General features: G+C 48.1%; 1 protein-coding gene across 2 annotated transcripts in view; it reads left to right on the plus strand.

Moving 5' to 3' along the window:
* The first annotated feature begins 438 nt into the window (after positions 1-438).
* Positions 439-17,628, plus strand: part of PIP4K2B (phosphatidylinositol-5-phosphate 4-kinase type 2 beta) — a 36,375-nt gene continuing 19,185 nt past the window's right edge. Inside the window, exons 1-2 of one of the 2 annotated variants that reach the window (XM_004041835.5) lie at positions 439-1,107; positions 15,539-15,636. In XM_004041835.5, the coding sequence (XP_004041883.1) occupies positions 949-1,107; positions 15,539-15,636 (257 nt within the window). In that variant the 5' untranslated portion in view covers positions 439-948. Of the gene's footprint in view, positions 1,108-7,479; positions 7,640-15,538; positions 15,637-17,628 lie in introns of those variants that run through there. The other variant, XM_019027034.4, reaches the window with a different exon arrangement.

Below are 17,628 nucleotides of genomic sequence, written 5' to 3' on the forward strand. Positions count from 1 at the left end.
ATTTGTGTCGAATATATGGAGATCCCTCATCTGAGAATTATGTAACAAAGCGTGGGGCAGTTTACTCAAAGATTTTACGAAATGAGCCAGAGTAAGACGATTAGTGGGATAGGTGTCTGAAGGTGCTGGCGGCCTCTGAGCTCCGACCCTTTGCGGGGAGAACAGGCAGCAGGTGGGTGGGCGCGGGGCCCATTCATAAAAACCAGTGTTCCTGGCCTGCTTCTCTCATTGGCCCTGGGGGCAAGGGGCGTGCCCCGCGGGTGGAGCGCGCCCGGGGCCCAGCAGAGTGGGCAGATCCACGCTTAGGTGGAGCGAGGGGGCGTTCCTTGGCTTTCTAGGCTGGACTTCCTCTTCCCCTTGCTGCGTCCCTCCTCTCCCCCGGGGTGGGCATGGTACGTCCCGCCCTCCTCGCATTCCCGCCCCTCCTTCCCTTCCGGAGCGGTGGCGTTGCCGCCATCTTGGCATTCGGGTTGCGGGAAAGAGCGAAACCCTGGCGTTGGGGGGCCCGGGCGGGGAGCCCCTCCCGCGGTCCACAGCGACGCCTGCCCAGCCCTCCTCCCATTCCGGCTCCGGCGCGGGGCCCCGAGGCGTTCGGAGGCCAGGCGGGTTTCTGTCAGGCCCGGGGAGGAGGGGCGGGCGGGGCTGCCGCTGCCTCCCCGGGACGGGCCGTACCACGCGGACGGGGAGGACGGGGCCAGGGAACTGCAGGGCGGCTGCACCGCCCGGGGGCGGGGTGCGGAGCGGGCCCGCGGGCTCCCCGGGGCGGGGCGGGAGGGCGGGGCGTGGGGCGGACGGAACCACCGGGGCGGGGTGGGAGGTAACGGGACGGGCGCGACCATGGCGCGGTAAGGGAGCGGGGGTGGGGATCGGTCCGGGGGAGGCCTGAGGCCGCTGGCTTGTGCGCTGTCTCCGCCGCCCCCCCCTTTCGCCGCCGCCGCCGCCCCGGGCATGTCGTCCAACTGCACCAGCACCACGGCGGTGGCGGTGGCGCCGCTCAGCGCCAGCAAGACCAAGACCAAGAAGAAGCATTTCGTGTGCCAGAAAGTGAAGCTATTCCGGGCCAGCGAGCCGATCCTCAGCGTCCTGATGTGGGGGGTGAACCACACGGTAACCAGCTCCTGCGCGCCCCTCTGAGCGCGGCCTCGCGCGCTCCCACGCGCCCTGCAGCCCTGGGCCCTTGCCCCGCAGGCCCTGCCGGTGACGCCTGCCACCCCTCGCCAAGCCACTTGCACGCCCACCCCACCCTTGCACGCCGTTCGGCCCCGTGTGCACTCCCCGCACGCCACGCGAGGCCTGGTGTCTCTGTGGTCTGCCGTCGCCACCTCCCCTTCCCTCCAGCCCTTCTGGCTTCCTGCGTGTGGCGTGCTCGCTTGGGGCAGCCCATGGAGCGCAAAGGCAAGGCCTGAGTGCAGTGGAGTCGCTTTCATCCCTGCTTCTCCTCCTCCCCCCTCATCCTGTTTGTGAGGGTGTATATTCCCCCTTGTTCCTTATAGCCGGCTGCCAGCTCTGTCAAGTAGCAGTGGTCTACCCAAATAGTCCTCTCTTTCTGATCGTTTGGTTGTTGTGGCTGCTCAAATTCTCCCATCCTCCAGGCCTCCTTACCCTTGAATGTAGAACTCCACCCTGGGTTTCCTTTTTTTTCCCTCTTGAACAAGATGTATCAACTGGAGAAGCACAGGCTTCCTTGAACCAGACACTTCACCTGGGTCTCTCTGGGAGAGGTTAGGGAGAAGAAAGAATGGCTATTAACCATTTGAGAGAAGAGGATGCCTGGTTATAAGGAGGGACTATTGATAGTAGAAATAATATGTCTTCCCATAGTTTTTGAAGGTGATCATTTTAAAGATGTTGACTTATCTGTTGTGTGGCTGCAATGTTGTGATGATGCATAGTGATTATGGTCCTAGATAGGAGAGATAGGTCCCCTGGGTCCTTAGGGTGCTTTGAGATTGTTCAACAGCCCCTGCCAGGAAGTTGGATCCTGACAGTTTAAGCTGGAAGACTTGTTTATGTGGTGTTTGTTCAGGGTCTTTCTTCTCCCTCTTCCAACCACTTGCTCTTTGCCTTCTGACCATTTCTTTATGAATCCCCACACTAGGAATGAGCAGAGGAAGTAAAAGGACCCGAAACACCAACTTCACTAACTAGAATTTTGGAATAAGGAGGATCAAGCTTGGGTTTCCTGTGGATTTCAGTTCTTTAGGTTCACTTGTGAGTGCTTGAAATTGCTCACAAGACCAAGCGATGACAAAGAGGGCCAGCAAGACTTTGCATTGCTTTGGCAGAGGAGCTGAAGGTGCCTTTGGGTGGAGATCGATGAACCGTAATCTGAGCTAGGGTTTTAGATCTTGACCTGTCATTTAGAAAAGTGCATGTGTAAATTGAGGTCCCTGTGGTTTCTTGGTCTTGGGCAGGTTACTGTTTTCACTGTCATCACTGGTGTTAGTGAGGGTCCTGCCAGGATAGCAAGTACCAGTGGTATAATGCCCAGAACTCTAGGAGCTGCTTCGGGCCAACAATCCAGCCCAGTTTGTTACTCGGTCTTCCTGCTGTCCCAGGGGTCATCTGACAACATTTCTAGGGAAACTGGGTGATCAGAATATGAACCCCATGTCCCTTTCTGGAAGTCAGTCCTTGATTTTGTTCTGCATCCTGCTTCTCACTCTACCAGGCCTCTCTCTGCTGGTTCTGTTTCTCACAGAAAGCAACCTGTCTGTAGAGAACTGGTAGAGGCCTGAGAGTCAGGAGTATTACAGCTAGCTGCAAGGAACCTTGGGTCCCTCATTTTACACATGAAGAAAAGGGGGCCTCGGGTGGAGGATTAGCTTGCCTGTGGTTACAGCAAGAGATGTCGCTTATTGTCTAGCACCATGGGACTGTATCGGCCAGGGGTGGTGCCTGAGTGGCTGGTCTTGTTTTCTTTGCCTCCTGTTTCTTTTCCTCTCCCTCAGCCAAGTCTCAGGATAGATGGGAAGTATAGTGCAGTTAGAGAAGGTGAATGTATGCTCTGGGTTATACGCCTATGCATGTCAGGTCCTGGGAGTGTGTGTGATGCATGGTGTTCCGATAGGCAGGCATGAGTCTGTCCATATGTGGTTATGAAGTTTCTCAATAGCTGATGGTTAGGTATCACGAGTCAGGAGTCCTGTGAGTCCTACTCTGTTGGACAAAGTGGTCATCTTTTTTCTTTGCTAACTTTAAGTTGAAAGTTTGTTTGAGGGGCTAGTTGGAAAGGCATTGACTTTAAGCAAGATCCGTGCCTCTTGACATAATGAACAGGCATCTCATGGGAACTTCCCACCACTGCCCTGGACAGGCTAAGCTTCAGAGGCCAGTTAGTCCTAAGTTTTATTGCTTCATCCTGGTCTGCAGTAAGGTCTGATACTTCAGTGTTCCCATTTGGGAACTGAGACATCTGCCTAGAAGAAGAGTGTAATCTTGCACTCGTCTAAGGGATCAGGACCACATTGCCCTCGGTGGACTGCTGCACTTTTTTGGAGATTTTCCTCCCTTCAAAAAAAGCCTACTTTGTAACATTTTGTCATCTGAGATTTCAGATACCACCTTTTCTTTAGTTTCTCACCTGTTTAGGCATTTAGGCCTGCTGGTCTGTGGCTAATGGTGTTTCAGATAGGAAGGATGGATATGTCTTTATCTACAGCAGAAGTTAGTTACCCTTTCGTGAGGTGATTGGTTTACTTCTAGGTGGAAAAAGAGAGGACTTTGAACTTGGTGTTGTCACAGGAGCTGCTCTCATGGACAAGAGCCCATGGATTTTGTGGAGGAAGAATGTGTAGGAAACAAGGAGAAAAATCAGAAGACTTTGCACCTGTCAGGGAAGAACTAGTGAAGAGCAAAAACCAGTGTTTTAGTGGATGAAATACAGTTCCGAGGGTTTGGAATTAGGGAAGAGATGGCCTCAGAGAGGAGCATGGAGACCATGGGAGGTAGACCTGACTTGATATTTGTTGGCCATTTTAAGAACCAGGTATGTGTGAAGCCTTACCACAGGGATCAGAGGAGCGGGAGCAGTTGATGGTGCCTCTGTATACCATTTGAGAAACTGCCAAACTGTTCTCTAAAGTGGCTGTACCATTTTACATGTCTACCAGCAGTGTATAAGAGTTCCAGTATCTGCATCCTTGTCAACACGTGTTATTGTCTTTTTAAAGTTATTAAAGCCATTCTGTTGGGTGTGAATTCGTATCTCATTGTGATTTTTTTTGTTTCGCTTTGTTTTGTTTTTGTGATGGAGTCTCACTCCGTCACCCAGGCTGGAGTGCAGTGGTGCAATCTTGGCTCACCGCAACCTCCACCTCCCGGGTTCAAGCAATTCTCCTGCTTCAGCCTCCTCAGTAGCTGGGATTACAGATGCCTGCCACCACACGTGGCTAATTTTTTTATTTTAGTAGAGACGAGGTTTCACCATGTCAGCCAGGCTGGTCTCAAACTCCTGACCTCAGGTGATCCACCTGCCTCGGCCTCCCAAAGTGCTGGGATTACAGGCATGAGCCATCGCACCCGGCCTCATTGTGACTTTGATTGGCATTTCTGTGATAACTAATGATGTTGAGCATTTTTTCATGTACTTACTGGCCATTTGTACATATTCTTTTCTTTTTTTTTTTTCTTGAGACAGAGTCTTGCTCTGTCGCCCAGGCTGGAGTTTAGTGCCACAATCTCAGTTCACTGTAACCTCCGCCTCCTGGGTTCAAGCGATTCTCCTGCCTCAGCCTCCCAAGTACCTCAGATTACAGGTGCCTGCCACCATACCCAGCTAACTTTTGTATTCTTAGTAGATATGGAGTTTTACCATGTTGTCCAGGCTGATCTCAAACTCCTAACCTCAGGTGATCCACCTGCCTTGGCTTCCCAGAGTGCTGGGATTACAGGCGTGAGCCACTGTGCCTGGCCTGTACATTTTCTTTTTGTTGTTGTTGTAGAGACAGGGTGTCGCTTTGTTGCCCAGGCTGGTCCTGAACTCCTGGCCTCAAGTGGTCCTCCCGCCTTGGCCTCCCAAAGGACTGGGATTGCAGGCATGAGCCACATCCCCAGCCTTTATTGGTATCTTTTCTTTGGAGAATGTCTATTAAATTTTTTGCCCATTTACAAAAATCTTTTTGCCCATTATTAAATTGGGTTATCTTCTTCTTATTGAGTTACAAGAATTCTTTTTATATTGTAGATACAGGTCCCTTATCAGATATATGATTTGCAAATATTTTATCCTATTCATTGAGTTGTCTTTTTCATTTTTCTTTTTTTTTTTTGAGATGGAGTTTTGCTCTGTCGCCCTGGCTGGAGTGCAACGGCGCGATCTTGGCTCACTGCAACCTCTGCCTCCCGGGTTCAAGCGATTCTCCTGCCTCAGCCTCCTGAGTAACTGAGATTACAGGTGCCCGCCACCACACCAGGCTAATTTTTGTATTTTTAGTAGAGACAGGGTTTTGCCATGTTGGCCAGACTGGTCTCTCAAACTCCTGGCCTCAAGCAATCCCCCCGCCTCGGCCTCCCAAAGTGTTGGGATTACAGGCGTGAGCCACTGCACCTGGCCTGCGTTTTTCATTTTTCTTATGGTATCTTTTGAAGTTCAAGTTTTTAACTTTAATAAAGTCCAGTTTATCTTTTTTTGTTGTTGTTGTGTGTGCTTTTGGTGTTATATCTAAGAAGACATTGCCTAACCCAAGGTCATGAAGATTTACTCCTTTGTTTTCTTCTAAAAGTTTTATAGTTCTAGCTCTTTTTTTTTTTTTTTTAATGAATTGGGGTCTCTCTGTATTGCCCAGGATGTTCTCAAACTTCTGGCCTCAAGCAATCCTCTCAACTAGAGTTTTAGCTCTTTCTTTCTTCTTCTTTTTTTTTTTTTAAATTTTATTGTGGTCAGAACATTTAACATAAGATGTACTCTCATGACAAAATTTTAAGTGTACGATTATGTTATTGATGACCATGGGAACAGTGTCATAGTGCAGCTCTCTAGAGCGTATTCATCTCGCTTGAATGAAACTTTATGCCTACCAATTAACTCCCCATTTCCCCCGCCCCCAGCCCCTGGCAACCACCATTCTACTCTTTGTTTCTATGAATTCGACTGTTTTGAAACCTTATATAAGGAGAATCATGCAATATGTGTTTTTCTGCGACTAGCTGATCTCACTTAGCGTAAGGTGCTCAAGGTTCATCCATGTTGCACATAGCAGAATTTCCTTCTTTTATTAAGGCTGAATAGTATTCTGTTGTATATGTATACCACATTTTTTTTATCATCTGTTGATGGATTTGTTTTCACACCTTAGCTCTTGTGAATAGTGCTGGAGTATGTATAGTTTTAGTTCTTACATTTAAGTCTGTAATCCATTTTGAATTCACTTTTGGGTATGGTGTGAGGGACAGATTTATTCTTTAGTCTGCTCAATTTCTCTCCTACATTCCACCCCAGTTCTGTTCTGTCCATACATTTTCTTTCTTTCTTGTTTTTTTTTTGTTTGTTTTTTTGAGGCAGGGTCTCGCACTCTTGCGCAGGCTGAAGTGCAGTGGCACAATCACGGCTCAATGAAGCCCCTACCTCCCCACGCTCAGGTGATTCTCCTGCCTTAGCCACCCGAGTAGCTGGGACTACAGGCACATGCCACCACACCCGACTAATACTTGTATTTTTTGAAGAGTCGGGGTTTTGCCATGTTGCCCAGGCTGGTCTCGAAATCCTGGGCTCAAGCGATTTGCCCGCCTCGGTCTTCCAAAGTGCTAGGATTACAGGCGTGAGCCACTGACCTCCTTTACCTGTCTTTTTATCTTACCCTACTGCTTTAAAAATCTTCAGAGGGGCCTGGCATGGTGGCTCACGCCTGTAATCCCAGCAGTTAGGGAGGCCAAGGTGGGCGGATCACCTGAGGTCAGGAGTTCAAGACCAGCCTGGCCAACATGGTGAAACCCCGTCTCTACTAAAAATACAAAAATTAGTCGGGCATGGTGGCGCATGCCTGTAATCCCAGCTACTCGGGAGGCTGAGGCAGGAGAATCACTTGAACCCGGGAGACGGCGGTTGCATTGAGCCAAGATGGCGGCATTGCACTCCAGCCTGGGTGACGAGCAAAACTCCGTCTCAAAAAAAAAAAAAAAGAAAAAATCTTCAGAGAAGGCTGGGAGCAGTGGCTTACGCCTGTGATCCCAGCACTTTGGGAGGCCGAGGCAGGCGGATCACTTGAGGTCAGGAGTTTGACACCAGCCTGGCCAACATGGCGAAACCCTGTCTCTACTAAAAATACAAAAATTTGCCGGGTGTGGTGGCGTGTGCCTGTAATCCCATCTACCCAAGAGGCTGAGGCAGGAGAATGGCTTGAATCCGGGAGATGGAGGTTGCAGTGAGCAGAGATCGCGCCATTGCACTCCAGCCTGGGCGACAGAGTGAGACTCCGTTTCAAAAAAAAAAAATCTTTAGAGAACATTCCTACTCAGGCGTTTGAATGAAGTTTCTTTTAGCAGGCCTTCCCACCTCACAGGGAGCAGTGGGACTCAAACAGCAGGAGAAGGAGAAAGCAAGATATGGAAAGGAGGAGTAAACACCGGTAGATTTATTGGCTCCTGTGGCCCTCTCTTCCTCTCTGGAGTTGCAGTTCTTGCTTTGGACCTCCTCGGTCCTGTGAGTGTATTTCTAGCATGTCATGTTTTCTGATGGTGGCAGGTAACTAGTGATTGCTGGTGGTGGCCAGCCTACTGCTGAACTGACAGCAGAGGACTGGAACATGTCAGGAAACCTGCATGCCTAGTCCAGGCGTCCTAGGTAACAATTCCTATGAAGGTCGCACAGGGAAGTGGAGGCTTCTTGGACACACAAGTTCACCAGACTAGAACTAGCTGCTGAATTTTCATCTCCATGTTGCATATTGCAGAATTTTCTTCTTTTTTTAAAGGCTGAATAGTATTCTGTTGTATATGTACAACAGAATCATACCTCTCACTTTGAGAGACTGAGGTGGATGGATTGCTTGAGCCCAGGGCTTTGAAACCAGCCTGGGCAACATGGCGAAAACTTGTCTCTACTAGAAATACAAAAAATTAGCTGGGCATGATGGCACACCTGTAGTCCCATCTACTAGGGAGGCTGAGATGGGAGAGTCACCTGAGCTCAGGAAGTTGAGGCTGCAGTGAGCTGAGATCATACCACTGCACTCTAGCCTGGCCTATGGAAGTGAGACCCTGTCTCAATCAATCAATCAAGGAATTTTCATCTCCAGTAGATCAGCATAGAGTGAACTCATTGCTTTTTTTTTTTTTTTTTTTTGAGACAGAGTCTGGTTCTGTCACCCAGGCTGGAGCACAGTAGCATGAACTCGGCTCACTGCAAGCTCCACCTTGTGGGTTCACGCCATTCTCCTGCCTCAGCCTCCCAAGTAGCTGGGACTACAGGTGCCCGCCATCATGCTCCGCTAATTTTTTTTTGTATTTTTTTTTTTAGTAGAGACGGGGTTTCAGTGTGTTAGCCAGGATGGTCTTGATCTCCTGACCTCATGATCCGCCCGCCTCGGCCTCCCAAAGTGCTGGAATTACAGGCGTGAGCCACCGCGCTGGCCAACTCATTGCTCTTAAATTGTTTCTCACTGAGCTTGGTTAGCCCCCTCATTACTTATGCTGATGGCTCATGGAATTAATCATGTGGATATTCCAAAAACCACTTAAGTGACCTGAGATACAACAGACTTACCTTCCTATTAAGTTGTATTTAGCGTGGTATTTGAATGCATTGGCATTCCACAAGTGCACTCCTCCTGGAGGGGAAAGAGTCTGGCCCAGTGTGCTACAGATAGAAAAAGAAAGGCATATCTTCCTAAAACATTGTTTTAGGAGCCTCTGTGCTTCAAAACCTTTAGTACTACACTCCCTTTTATCTACCAGATAAAGTTTATTCTTCTCTCCCTGGCATTTAAGACTCTACAGTCTGGTCATAGCTTCAGTAGCTCACCTTAACCTAGCCCATCCTCCAGACCATGAGCCTCATGTCACAGGCACACCAGTCTCGCCATTTTTTTTTCTTCATTTATCCCAGTGTTAGCCATCCTTCAGTTCTCAACTCCCTCCTTTTTTCTATCCACACATTCCTCCAAACAACTACTATGTGCCAGTCATTGTGCCGGGGACACACAAATGGGTAAGATAGAGTCTCTTCCTTCAAGGGACTCACAGACTAGTCGAGAAACCAGATATGTAGACAAGTAATTACTTAAGTACATGTAATATTTAGGACATAAAGATGCACAGAGACGGAAGTAGTTAATTCAACCTGGGTGAGACAAAAAAACCTCTCCCAGAGGAAGTGTCATTTAGATGAACATCTTAGCTTTGTCCCTTCTCCTGTTCCTACTGCCTGTTTTATTGTCTGTCACCTGAACTATTGTATCGGCCCCATAAATGGTCTTGCTGCTTTTTTTTCTTTCCCTTTTCCAATCCTTACTTTATCCCAGAATTACCTTTCTGTATCACTCATCTGATTGTGTGGCTTCCCAGACTTAAACCAGAGTGTCCCATTGTCTTTATAGTCAAGTCCAAATTTATCATATTGTGGACAAACTTAAGTTCAAACCCAGACTCTTGCCACTTACTACTAGTATGCTTTGTAGCAGTAATTTTTTTTCACTGAGCTTCATTTTCATATCCTGTAAAGTGAGCATCACACTTTCCTTGCGGTGGTATTAGGATAGAGACAAGGAAGGGAAAATTCTACCTTAGGCAAGGTAGCCAGCCATAGGGAGGATTACACAGCACAGCATAAAGAGCCCAGGTTTTGGCACCAGACTGGCCTGGGATCAAATCCTGACTGCATATACTGTCCGTGTGACTTTCAGAAAGGTACCCTTTTCTCTGAACTTCTTTTCTTCCAAAGTCAAATTAGTAATACTTTACGTGACTGTTAAGTATTACAAGTAATACCTTAGAATAGAATATATATTATTTATGTGTGATGTATAATTGTATAAAGCACTGGCCACTTACAGGCATTCAATAAATAGAAGCACCTATTCTATTTATTATTGTATAATAAATATTTATTAATACGATATTTATACAATATTTATTAATGTGCTAGACTGATGACCTATCTTTCTGTATTACCTCCCTCCACTCATTATTTCCATCCTATGATGCTGCCTTCTGTCCTCGGACCCGTCCCTGCAGACGCACTCACCATTTCTAAAATGGGCAGTGTACTTTCACAACTCAGGCTTGATTCTGACTTCCTATGGCCTGGGATTTCCTTCCTTTCATTTTTGGGAGAACGTCCATCCTAGGCCTTACTCAAGTGTGTTTCTCTGTAGCTTCCTCTAGCAACCATCCCCCTCTCACTTCCATGCAGAATCAATACTTACTTACTTTTTTTTTTTTTTTTTTTTTTTTGAGACAGAATCTTGTTCTGTCACCCAGGCTGGAGTGCAGGGGCACAATCTCAGCTCACTGCAACCTCTGCCTCCTGGGTTCAAGCAATCCTGCCTCAGCTTCCCGAGTAGCTGGGACTACAGACACATGCCACCACGACTGGCAAATTTTTGTATTTTTAGCAGAGTTGGGGTTTTGCCATATTGGCCAGTCTGGGCTTGAACTCCTCGTCTCAAGTGATCCGCCTGCCGTGGCCTCCCAAAGTGCTGGAATTATAGGCATGAGCCACCACGCCCAGCTCTGGAGATGTCTTTTTGGTTTTGTATCCCCAGCTCCTAGCATATAGTAAGGCCCTTGATACACTGAGTAGAAGTAAATTGAATAGAAATTTGGCAGTCTGGCTGGGCGCGGTGGCTCACGCCTGTAATCCTAGCACTTTGGGAGGCCGAGGCAGGTAGATCTCCTAAGGTCGGGAGTTCGAGACCAGCCTGGCCAACATGGAGAAACCCCATCTCTACTAAAAATACAAAATTAGCCGGGCATGGTGGTACATGCCTATAATCCTAGCTACTCAGGAGGCTGAGGCAGGAGAATTGCTTGAACCCGGGAGGCGGAAGTTGCGGTGAGCACGCCATTGCACTCCAGCCTGGGAAACCAGAGCAAAGCTCTATCTCAAAAAAAAAAAAAAAAAAAAAAATTGGCAGTCTGAGCCAGATTAGGAAAGGCCTTGAATGCCAGGCTAAGCAGTTAGAACTTTACCCTGAGGTTGATGAGGAGCCATGGAAGATTTCTAAGCAGGAGTGTAGCATGATCTTGTAGATTCTCCTAATGTCAAGTGCTCTTGGTGCAATACCAGGAGAGGCATTAGGTGCCTTGTTTCTGGCCTGATGTATGAGGACTGGGATTCTGACCCTCTGGCCATGCTAGCCTCATCCTTCTCTGAGCCTCTGCTGTTCTTGATGTCTGTATCCCTGGATTCTCACTTAATTGCATACTGCTTTGACTTTTAGTGTGTCAGGGTTTTTTTTTTCATCTCCCTGATGAGATTATAAGCCTCCTGTTTCTTTTTGCGTGTACAACACTTTCTCCCCTTGTGCTCTCCTCCTCCCACACACACCTACCTAACAGAATGAAGCACGTAGTAGATATTTCAATAGGAACAGTTCAATTGAAATGGAATAGAACTCTCTGGGATATAAAATTTCACACAACTAAAAAAATAATAATAATATGGCTAATCCCTACAGTGAATCATCTACATGTGGCCTAGTAGAAATGAGGGGTAAGTCTCCCCTAGTTGAGATATGGATTGTTCGCCAATGTTAGCTGAGTTAAAAATTTCCTAGGCTGGGCCAGGTGCGGTAGCTCACATCTGTAATCCCAGCATTTTGGGAGGCTGAGGCAGGCAGATCACGAGGTCAGGAGTTCGAGACCAGCCTGACCAACATGGTGAAACCCCATCTTTACTAAAAATACAAAAATTAGCAGGGCATGGTGACATGCGCCTGTAATCCCAGCTACTCCGGAGACTGAGGCAGGAGAATCGCTTGAACCCAGGAGGCAGAGGTTGCAGTGAGCGGAGATTCTGCCACTGCACTCCAGCCTGGGCAACAGAGCAAGACTCGATCTCCTGACCTCATGATCTGTCCCCCTCGGCCTCCCAAGTGTTGGCATTATAGGCGTGAGCCACTGCGCCCAGCCGAGCCCTGAGCTCTTTGTCTCTGTTTTCCCTTTAAGTCTCGGAGCCAGGCTTGATATGCCAGGAAAAAGGAAATGGGACAGCCACCACAAATTGTTTCTGTTGGCAGAAAAACAAAGAAGTGGAATGGTTTCCTCTGTAGGCACAGATTTGACAGTCACATTCTCTTGTGAGCACCCCCTGGAATAGGAACTGGCATGACTCTTCTGGGGTTTTTTTTTGGCTATTGGGAGGGTTTAGCCAATGAAGGGTATCACAGAGCTTGATGCTGGGAATTTAAAAATCAACTTTATTGAGGAATAATTTATGTATAATAAGTGTGCGTATTTTAAGTATACAATTTGATGAATTTCAGCAAATGTATTTGCTCATGTAACCATCACCCCAAACAACATATAAAACATTTCTGTCACCGTAGAATCACACTTCTCATGTCCCTTTACAAAACTCAGCACCCCCCGCCCCCTGGCCAGGCAACTCATCTCATTTCTCTCATTATAGATGCCTGTTGTAGAATTTCATATAAATGGAATTATACAGGATACACTCTTGTGTCTATGCCAGTTTTTGCCAGCAGTTTACTGAGTGTCTGCTCCACTGCCAATTTATAAACTACCCTGCCCCCAGCACCCCTCTCAAAGCACATGCATTCCTATGGCTTCCTTCATTTCTCCATGAGTAAATTGGGTTTTTTCCCAACTCTAGGAAGATATGGTTCCCCAGCCCAGTTACTGCATTAACTTGAACTTCCTCCATTCTCTGACATTTCTAAATAAAAAAGCTTTGGAACATAAAAGGAGCAGCAAATTAAATGCCATTTCCCCCATTTATGCTCCTGGAGGAGTTCTAATGACTCTAGGTTATCCCCTCACTGCCACCTGGGGCCTCATTGAGATAACAGGATTTGCAAGGAAAGTGGGAGACACAAGGCTGTGCCCCCTCCCCCCAGTCCATTAAGTCAGGACTAAGGTTTCCTCTGTAAATCCTGAATGCGTTAGTGGCAACTGGGTTGAGGGTCAAATGTCAAATACTCTGCTGTGGTGGGAGAGGACATCTGTGGTTAATTAGACCACTAACTGGCTAAACTCGAGGTGGGGAAGGGCAGGATCTGCCCTCATCTCTGCACCAATGGAAAGCTAGCTCTCTGTCTAGGATCCAGCTCCCTGAAGGGATGAAAGACAGAAGGTTTGTTTGCAGTAGAGGCAAAGCATCCTGCCCCATCTCCCCTAGTTTAGTGTATGGCAGGACTTGACATCAGGAACTGGCCCTGCTTTATTTTATTTTCTTTTTTGAGACAAGATCTCACTCTTGCCCAGGCTAGAGCGCAGTGCAGTGGCGCAATCATAGCTCACTGTAACCTCAAACTCCTGGCCTCAAGCAATCCTCCCACCTCAGCCTCCTGAGTAGCTAGGATGATAGGTGTACATGACTATGCCTGGCTAATGTGTTTAATTTTTTTTTTTTTTTTGAGACAGAGTCTCACTCTTGTTGCCCAGGCAGTGGTGCGATCTCGGCCCACTGTACCTTATGCCTCCTGGGTTCAAACGATTCTCCTGCCTCAGCCTCCCGAGTAGCTGGAATTACAGGTGGCTTCCACCACACCCAGCTAATTTTTTTGTATTTTTAGTAGAGATAGGGTTTCACCATATTGGCCAGGCTGGTCTTGAACTCCTTACCTCAGGTGATCTGCCTGCCTCAGCTTCACATTTAATTATTTTTTTTAGAGATGGGGTCTTGCTGTGTTGCCCAGGCTGGTATAGAACTCCTAGCCTCAAGTGATCCTCCTGCCTTGGCCTTCCAAAGTACTGGGATTACAGGCATGAGCCACTGTGCCAGGCCTGGCCCTGCTTTTATCAGGAGGGTCCAAGTGGGGGAGTGGCCAGACATTTACTACTGCTCACTTTAAGTTTAATCTATTACAGCCGGGCGCAGTGGCTCACGCCTGTGATCCCAGCACTTTGGGAGGCCGAGGTGGGTGGATCACGAGCTCAGGAGATCGAGACTATCCAGGCTAACATGGTGAAACCCCGTCTCTACTAAAAATACAAAAAATTAGCCAGGTGTGGTGTCGGGCGCCTGTAGTCCCAGCTACTCTGGAGGCTGAGGCAGGAGAATGGTGTGAACCCAGGAGGTGGAGCTTGCAGTGAGCTGAGATCGCACCACTGCACTCCAGGCTGGGCGACACAGTGAGACTCTGTCTATAAATAAATAAATAAATTTAATCTATTACCTTGGGGATACGAGTTACAAGTCCACACAAACCCATCCAGCTTTTTTTCTTCCTTGAGCTAATTTCTTGAGTGACCCACAATTTGTATGAAGATATTCAAAGGCCTTAATACCCACTTAGGTTGGGAGACATTTATCTATTGATCATTTATTATTGCATATGACAAATATTTATTGAGTATCTGCCATATATGCTAGTAATGGTGCCAAGCACTGTGGTGCCCCAAAGATTAGTAGGATGCTCTTTGCTTAGAAATATAATTAAAGCTGAGCGTGGTGGCTCACGCCTGTAATCCCAACACTTTGGGAGGCCAGGGCAGGTGGATCACCTGAGGTCAAGAGTTCAAGACCAGCCTGACCAACATGATGAAACCCTGTCTCTACTAAAAATACAAAAAAAAATTAGCTGGACATGGTGGTGCATGCCTGTAATCCCAGCTACTTGGGAGGCTGAGGCAGGAGAATCGCTTGAGCCCAGGAGGTGGAGATTGCAGTGAGCTGAGATCGTGCCATTGCACTCCAGCCTGGGCAACAACAGCAAAACTCCGTCTCAAAGAAAAAGAAAAAGAAATATAAATAATGTAGTATTGCCTAGCTTAACTCTTGCAGGTGAGGTTTATAGGCATTAACTACAATATGAGAGACTGTGAGATGGCCAGAAGACAGATACAAAGAAAACTTCAGGAATTCCAAGATGGGAAAGGGTATTGATGGTCTAGAGAATCTTGGAAAACTTCATGGAGGAGGTGCCTTTTGAGCTGGCCCTTATCAAGTGGAGAGTTTCAATAGGTAAAATAGGACAAGGTTGGGAACTTACTTGAAGAGAAGAACAGAAATAAAGACAGGGAGGGGCCAGGTGTGGTGGCTGACACCTGTAATCCCAATAATTTGGGAGGCCAAGTCCGGAGGATTGCTTGAGCTCAGGACAGTGAGACCTTGTCTCTACACAATACAAAAAAATTAGCTGGGCGTGGTGGTGTGCACCTGTAGTCCCAGCTACTTAGGAGGCTGGTGTGGGCAGATTGCTTGAGTCCAGGAGGTGAAGGCTGCAGTGAGCCATTGTCATGCCACTGCACTTCAGCCTGGGTGACAGAGTGAGACCCTGTCTCAAAAAAACAAAAAAAGACAGAGAGGGAAACTTGGACATGCTTTTAGCAAGATTGTGGCATCCACATTGTAGCTTAGTGTCTCTGAGGCAGGTGGCCTCCTGGCTGAGAGCCTTACGTTCTCCTTGCTTTTCAGATCAATGAGCTGAGCAATGTCCCTGTTCCTGTCATGCTAATGCCAGATGACTTCAAAGCCTACAGTAAGATCAAGGTGGACAATCATCTCTTCAATAAGTAAGTTGTCTACTGAGTGGACTCAGGTTTTGTGGGCAGTCCTTTCCCTCAAGTCAGAGGCTTCTGAAGCCTCATGCATGGCGGGAGCCAAGGCAGCACCTGGCAGGGTGTGACAGCAGCACCTGGATCTCAGAGCTGACAAACTGGCTAGGAAAATGCATTCGTTACGTGCCTCTCATCCTAGTATTGTCCTCTCACACTTTTATCAGCCTACCTCCGGTGGCCCTTGGGGCATGTGGCTGGGCCCAGGGTGATTCATCTAGAGCCAGCTCAGGTGGCAGTGAGCTGCTCTGGAGCTGAGGTATTCAGTGTGAGGCTGTAGCAGTGGCCCCATCTTGGTCTTAGTCTGAGGCAGGAGGTTGCCAGGCATGTTCTTGGTCTGGGATGCCTCCAGGCTCTTTTCTGTCTGGCTGGTGTATGAGCAACAGGCAGAGCATGGGGCTCGAGGGCACTATCCAGAGTAGCACTTCCCATTTTTGTCTGCTGTCGCTTCTTGGATTAGCACCAGTGTCTGAAGGTTGTCTCAGATACTGTTGGAAACACTAGCGGCCGCCACACCTGGCACAGTTTTGGGCCTGCTTTAAGCCCTTTGGGGCCTGGATTTTCCATCCCTCTGTGGACCATCGCAGGACTATTTGCTGCTTACACTTTCTCCTTTCTGCATGTGAATCCTGGTTCTATTCTTCATTGCCTCACAGTCCCCACCACCTCACTAGCTGGGTTCTGTCACCCCACCATTCCCAGACTGTTAGTCCAGAGGAGAAGATTGACTTGAGAACATCCCTTAGTGACCTCCCTCTGCCATAGTAAGTAATACCATCTTGTTCTAGAAGCCGTCTGTCTCCATAGCTGCCACCTGTTAAGTGGCCACCTAAGGAGGGAGAGGCAGCCCTCAACTCAGAGGCCAGAAAGAAGGTTGTTCTGACTCAGAGGTCCGGGTTCTCGAAGTGGGCATTGCACCACTACCCCCTTCAGGGTCCATGGCCTCTGGTGAGGTGCTACCTCCTTGATATCTTGGCCTAAAGCAGAGAACCCAATCTCTTATTTTCTTCTATCTTTATTCCTTTTGTCCTTCCAACAACTGTGTATGTGTTTTTGTTGTTGTTGTTGGTGTTGTTTTGAGACAGAGTTTCACTCTTGTTGCCCAGGCTGTAGTGCAGTGGTGCGATCTTGGCTCACTGCAACCTCTGCCTCCTGGGTTCAAGTGATTCTGCTGCCTCAGGCTCCCGAGTAGCTGGGATTACAGGCACCCACCACCAAGCCCGGCTAATTTTTTTGTATTTTTAGTAGAGATGGGGTTTCACCATGTTGGCCAGGCTGGTCTCGAACTCCTGACCTCAGTCAGGGTGATCCACCTGCCTCGGCCTCCCAAAGTACTGGGATTACAGGCGGGAGCCACCGTGCCCAGCCCTGCATGTGCTATTTATTAGATTCTAGCACTGTTTACTAGAAGATGGGGTAGATAAGGCAGATAGGCCACTTCCTTTCCAAGACGACATTCCTTTTGATTTCCTTAAAGCCTGTCATCCTGGAGTAGTCACTGGGACATATTTCTGAAAGGGGGTCCCTAAACAGGATAGCTGTTGTAAAGATGGAGGATTGGTAAGAGTCATCATTTCAAGGTGATTCTCTTTCCTCCTGGGAGTCTGTATTGATGAGGGAGTGGGAGGGTGGAGATTGGTGCCAGCAGCCAGCAGACAGGGCTCTGTGGTCCCACTCAGTTGACTGAAGACCTCTTTAACTCAGGCACTCTTTTCCTACGTCCCAGTGGAAGCCCAGGGCAGGGCTTCCTGTAAGTGACCATTGTCAGGATGCTTCCACAGGAATATGGCCAGAGGAGAGGGGCCCTCTGATGAGAGAGGTTTTTCCTTGTAGCATTCAGGCTGATTTCACCTCACAGCAGATGTTCACATGCAGCTTCCCACTGTAGTAAGCACAGTGCTTGTGAGGTGGAGCCTGCACTCAGGCTTATGGCCCAGCGGGTGAGAGTTT

Source organism: Gorilla gorilla, chromosome 4, assembly GCF_029281585.2.
Source record: "Gorilla gorilla gorilla isolate KB3781 chromosome 4, NHGRI_mGorGor1-v2.1_pri, whole genome shotgun sequence".
Classification (NCBI taxonomy): domain Eukaryota; kingdom Metazoa; phylum Chordata; class Mammalia; order Primates; family Hominidae; genus Gorilla; species Gorilla gorilla.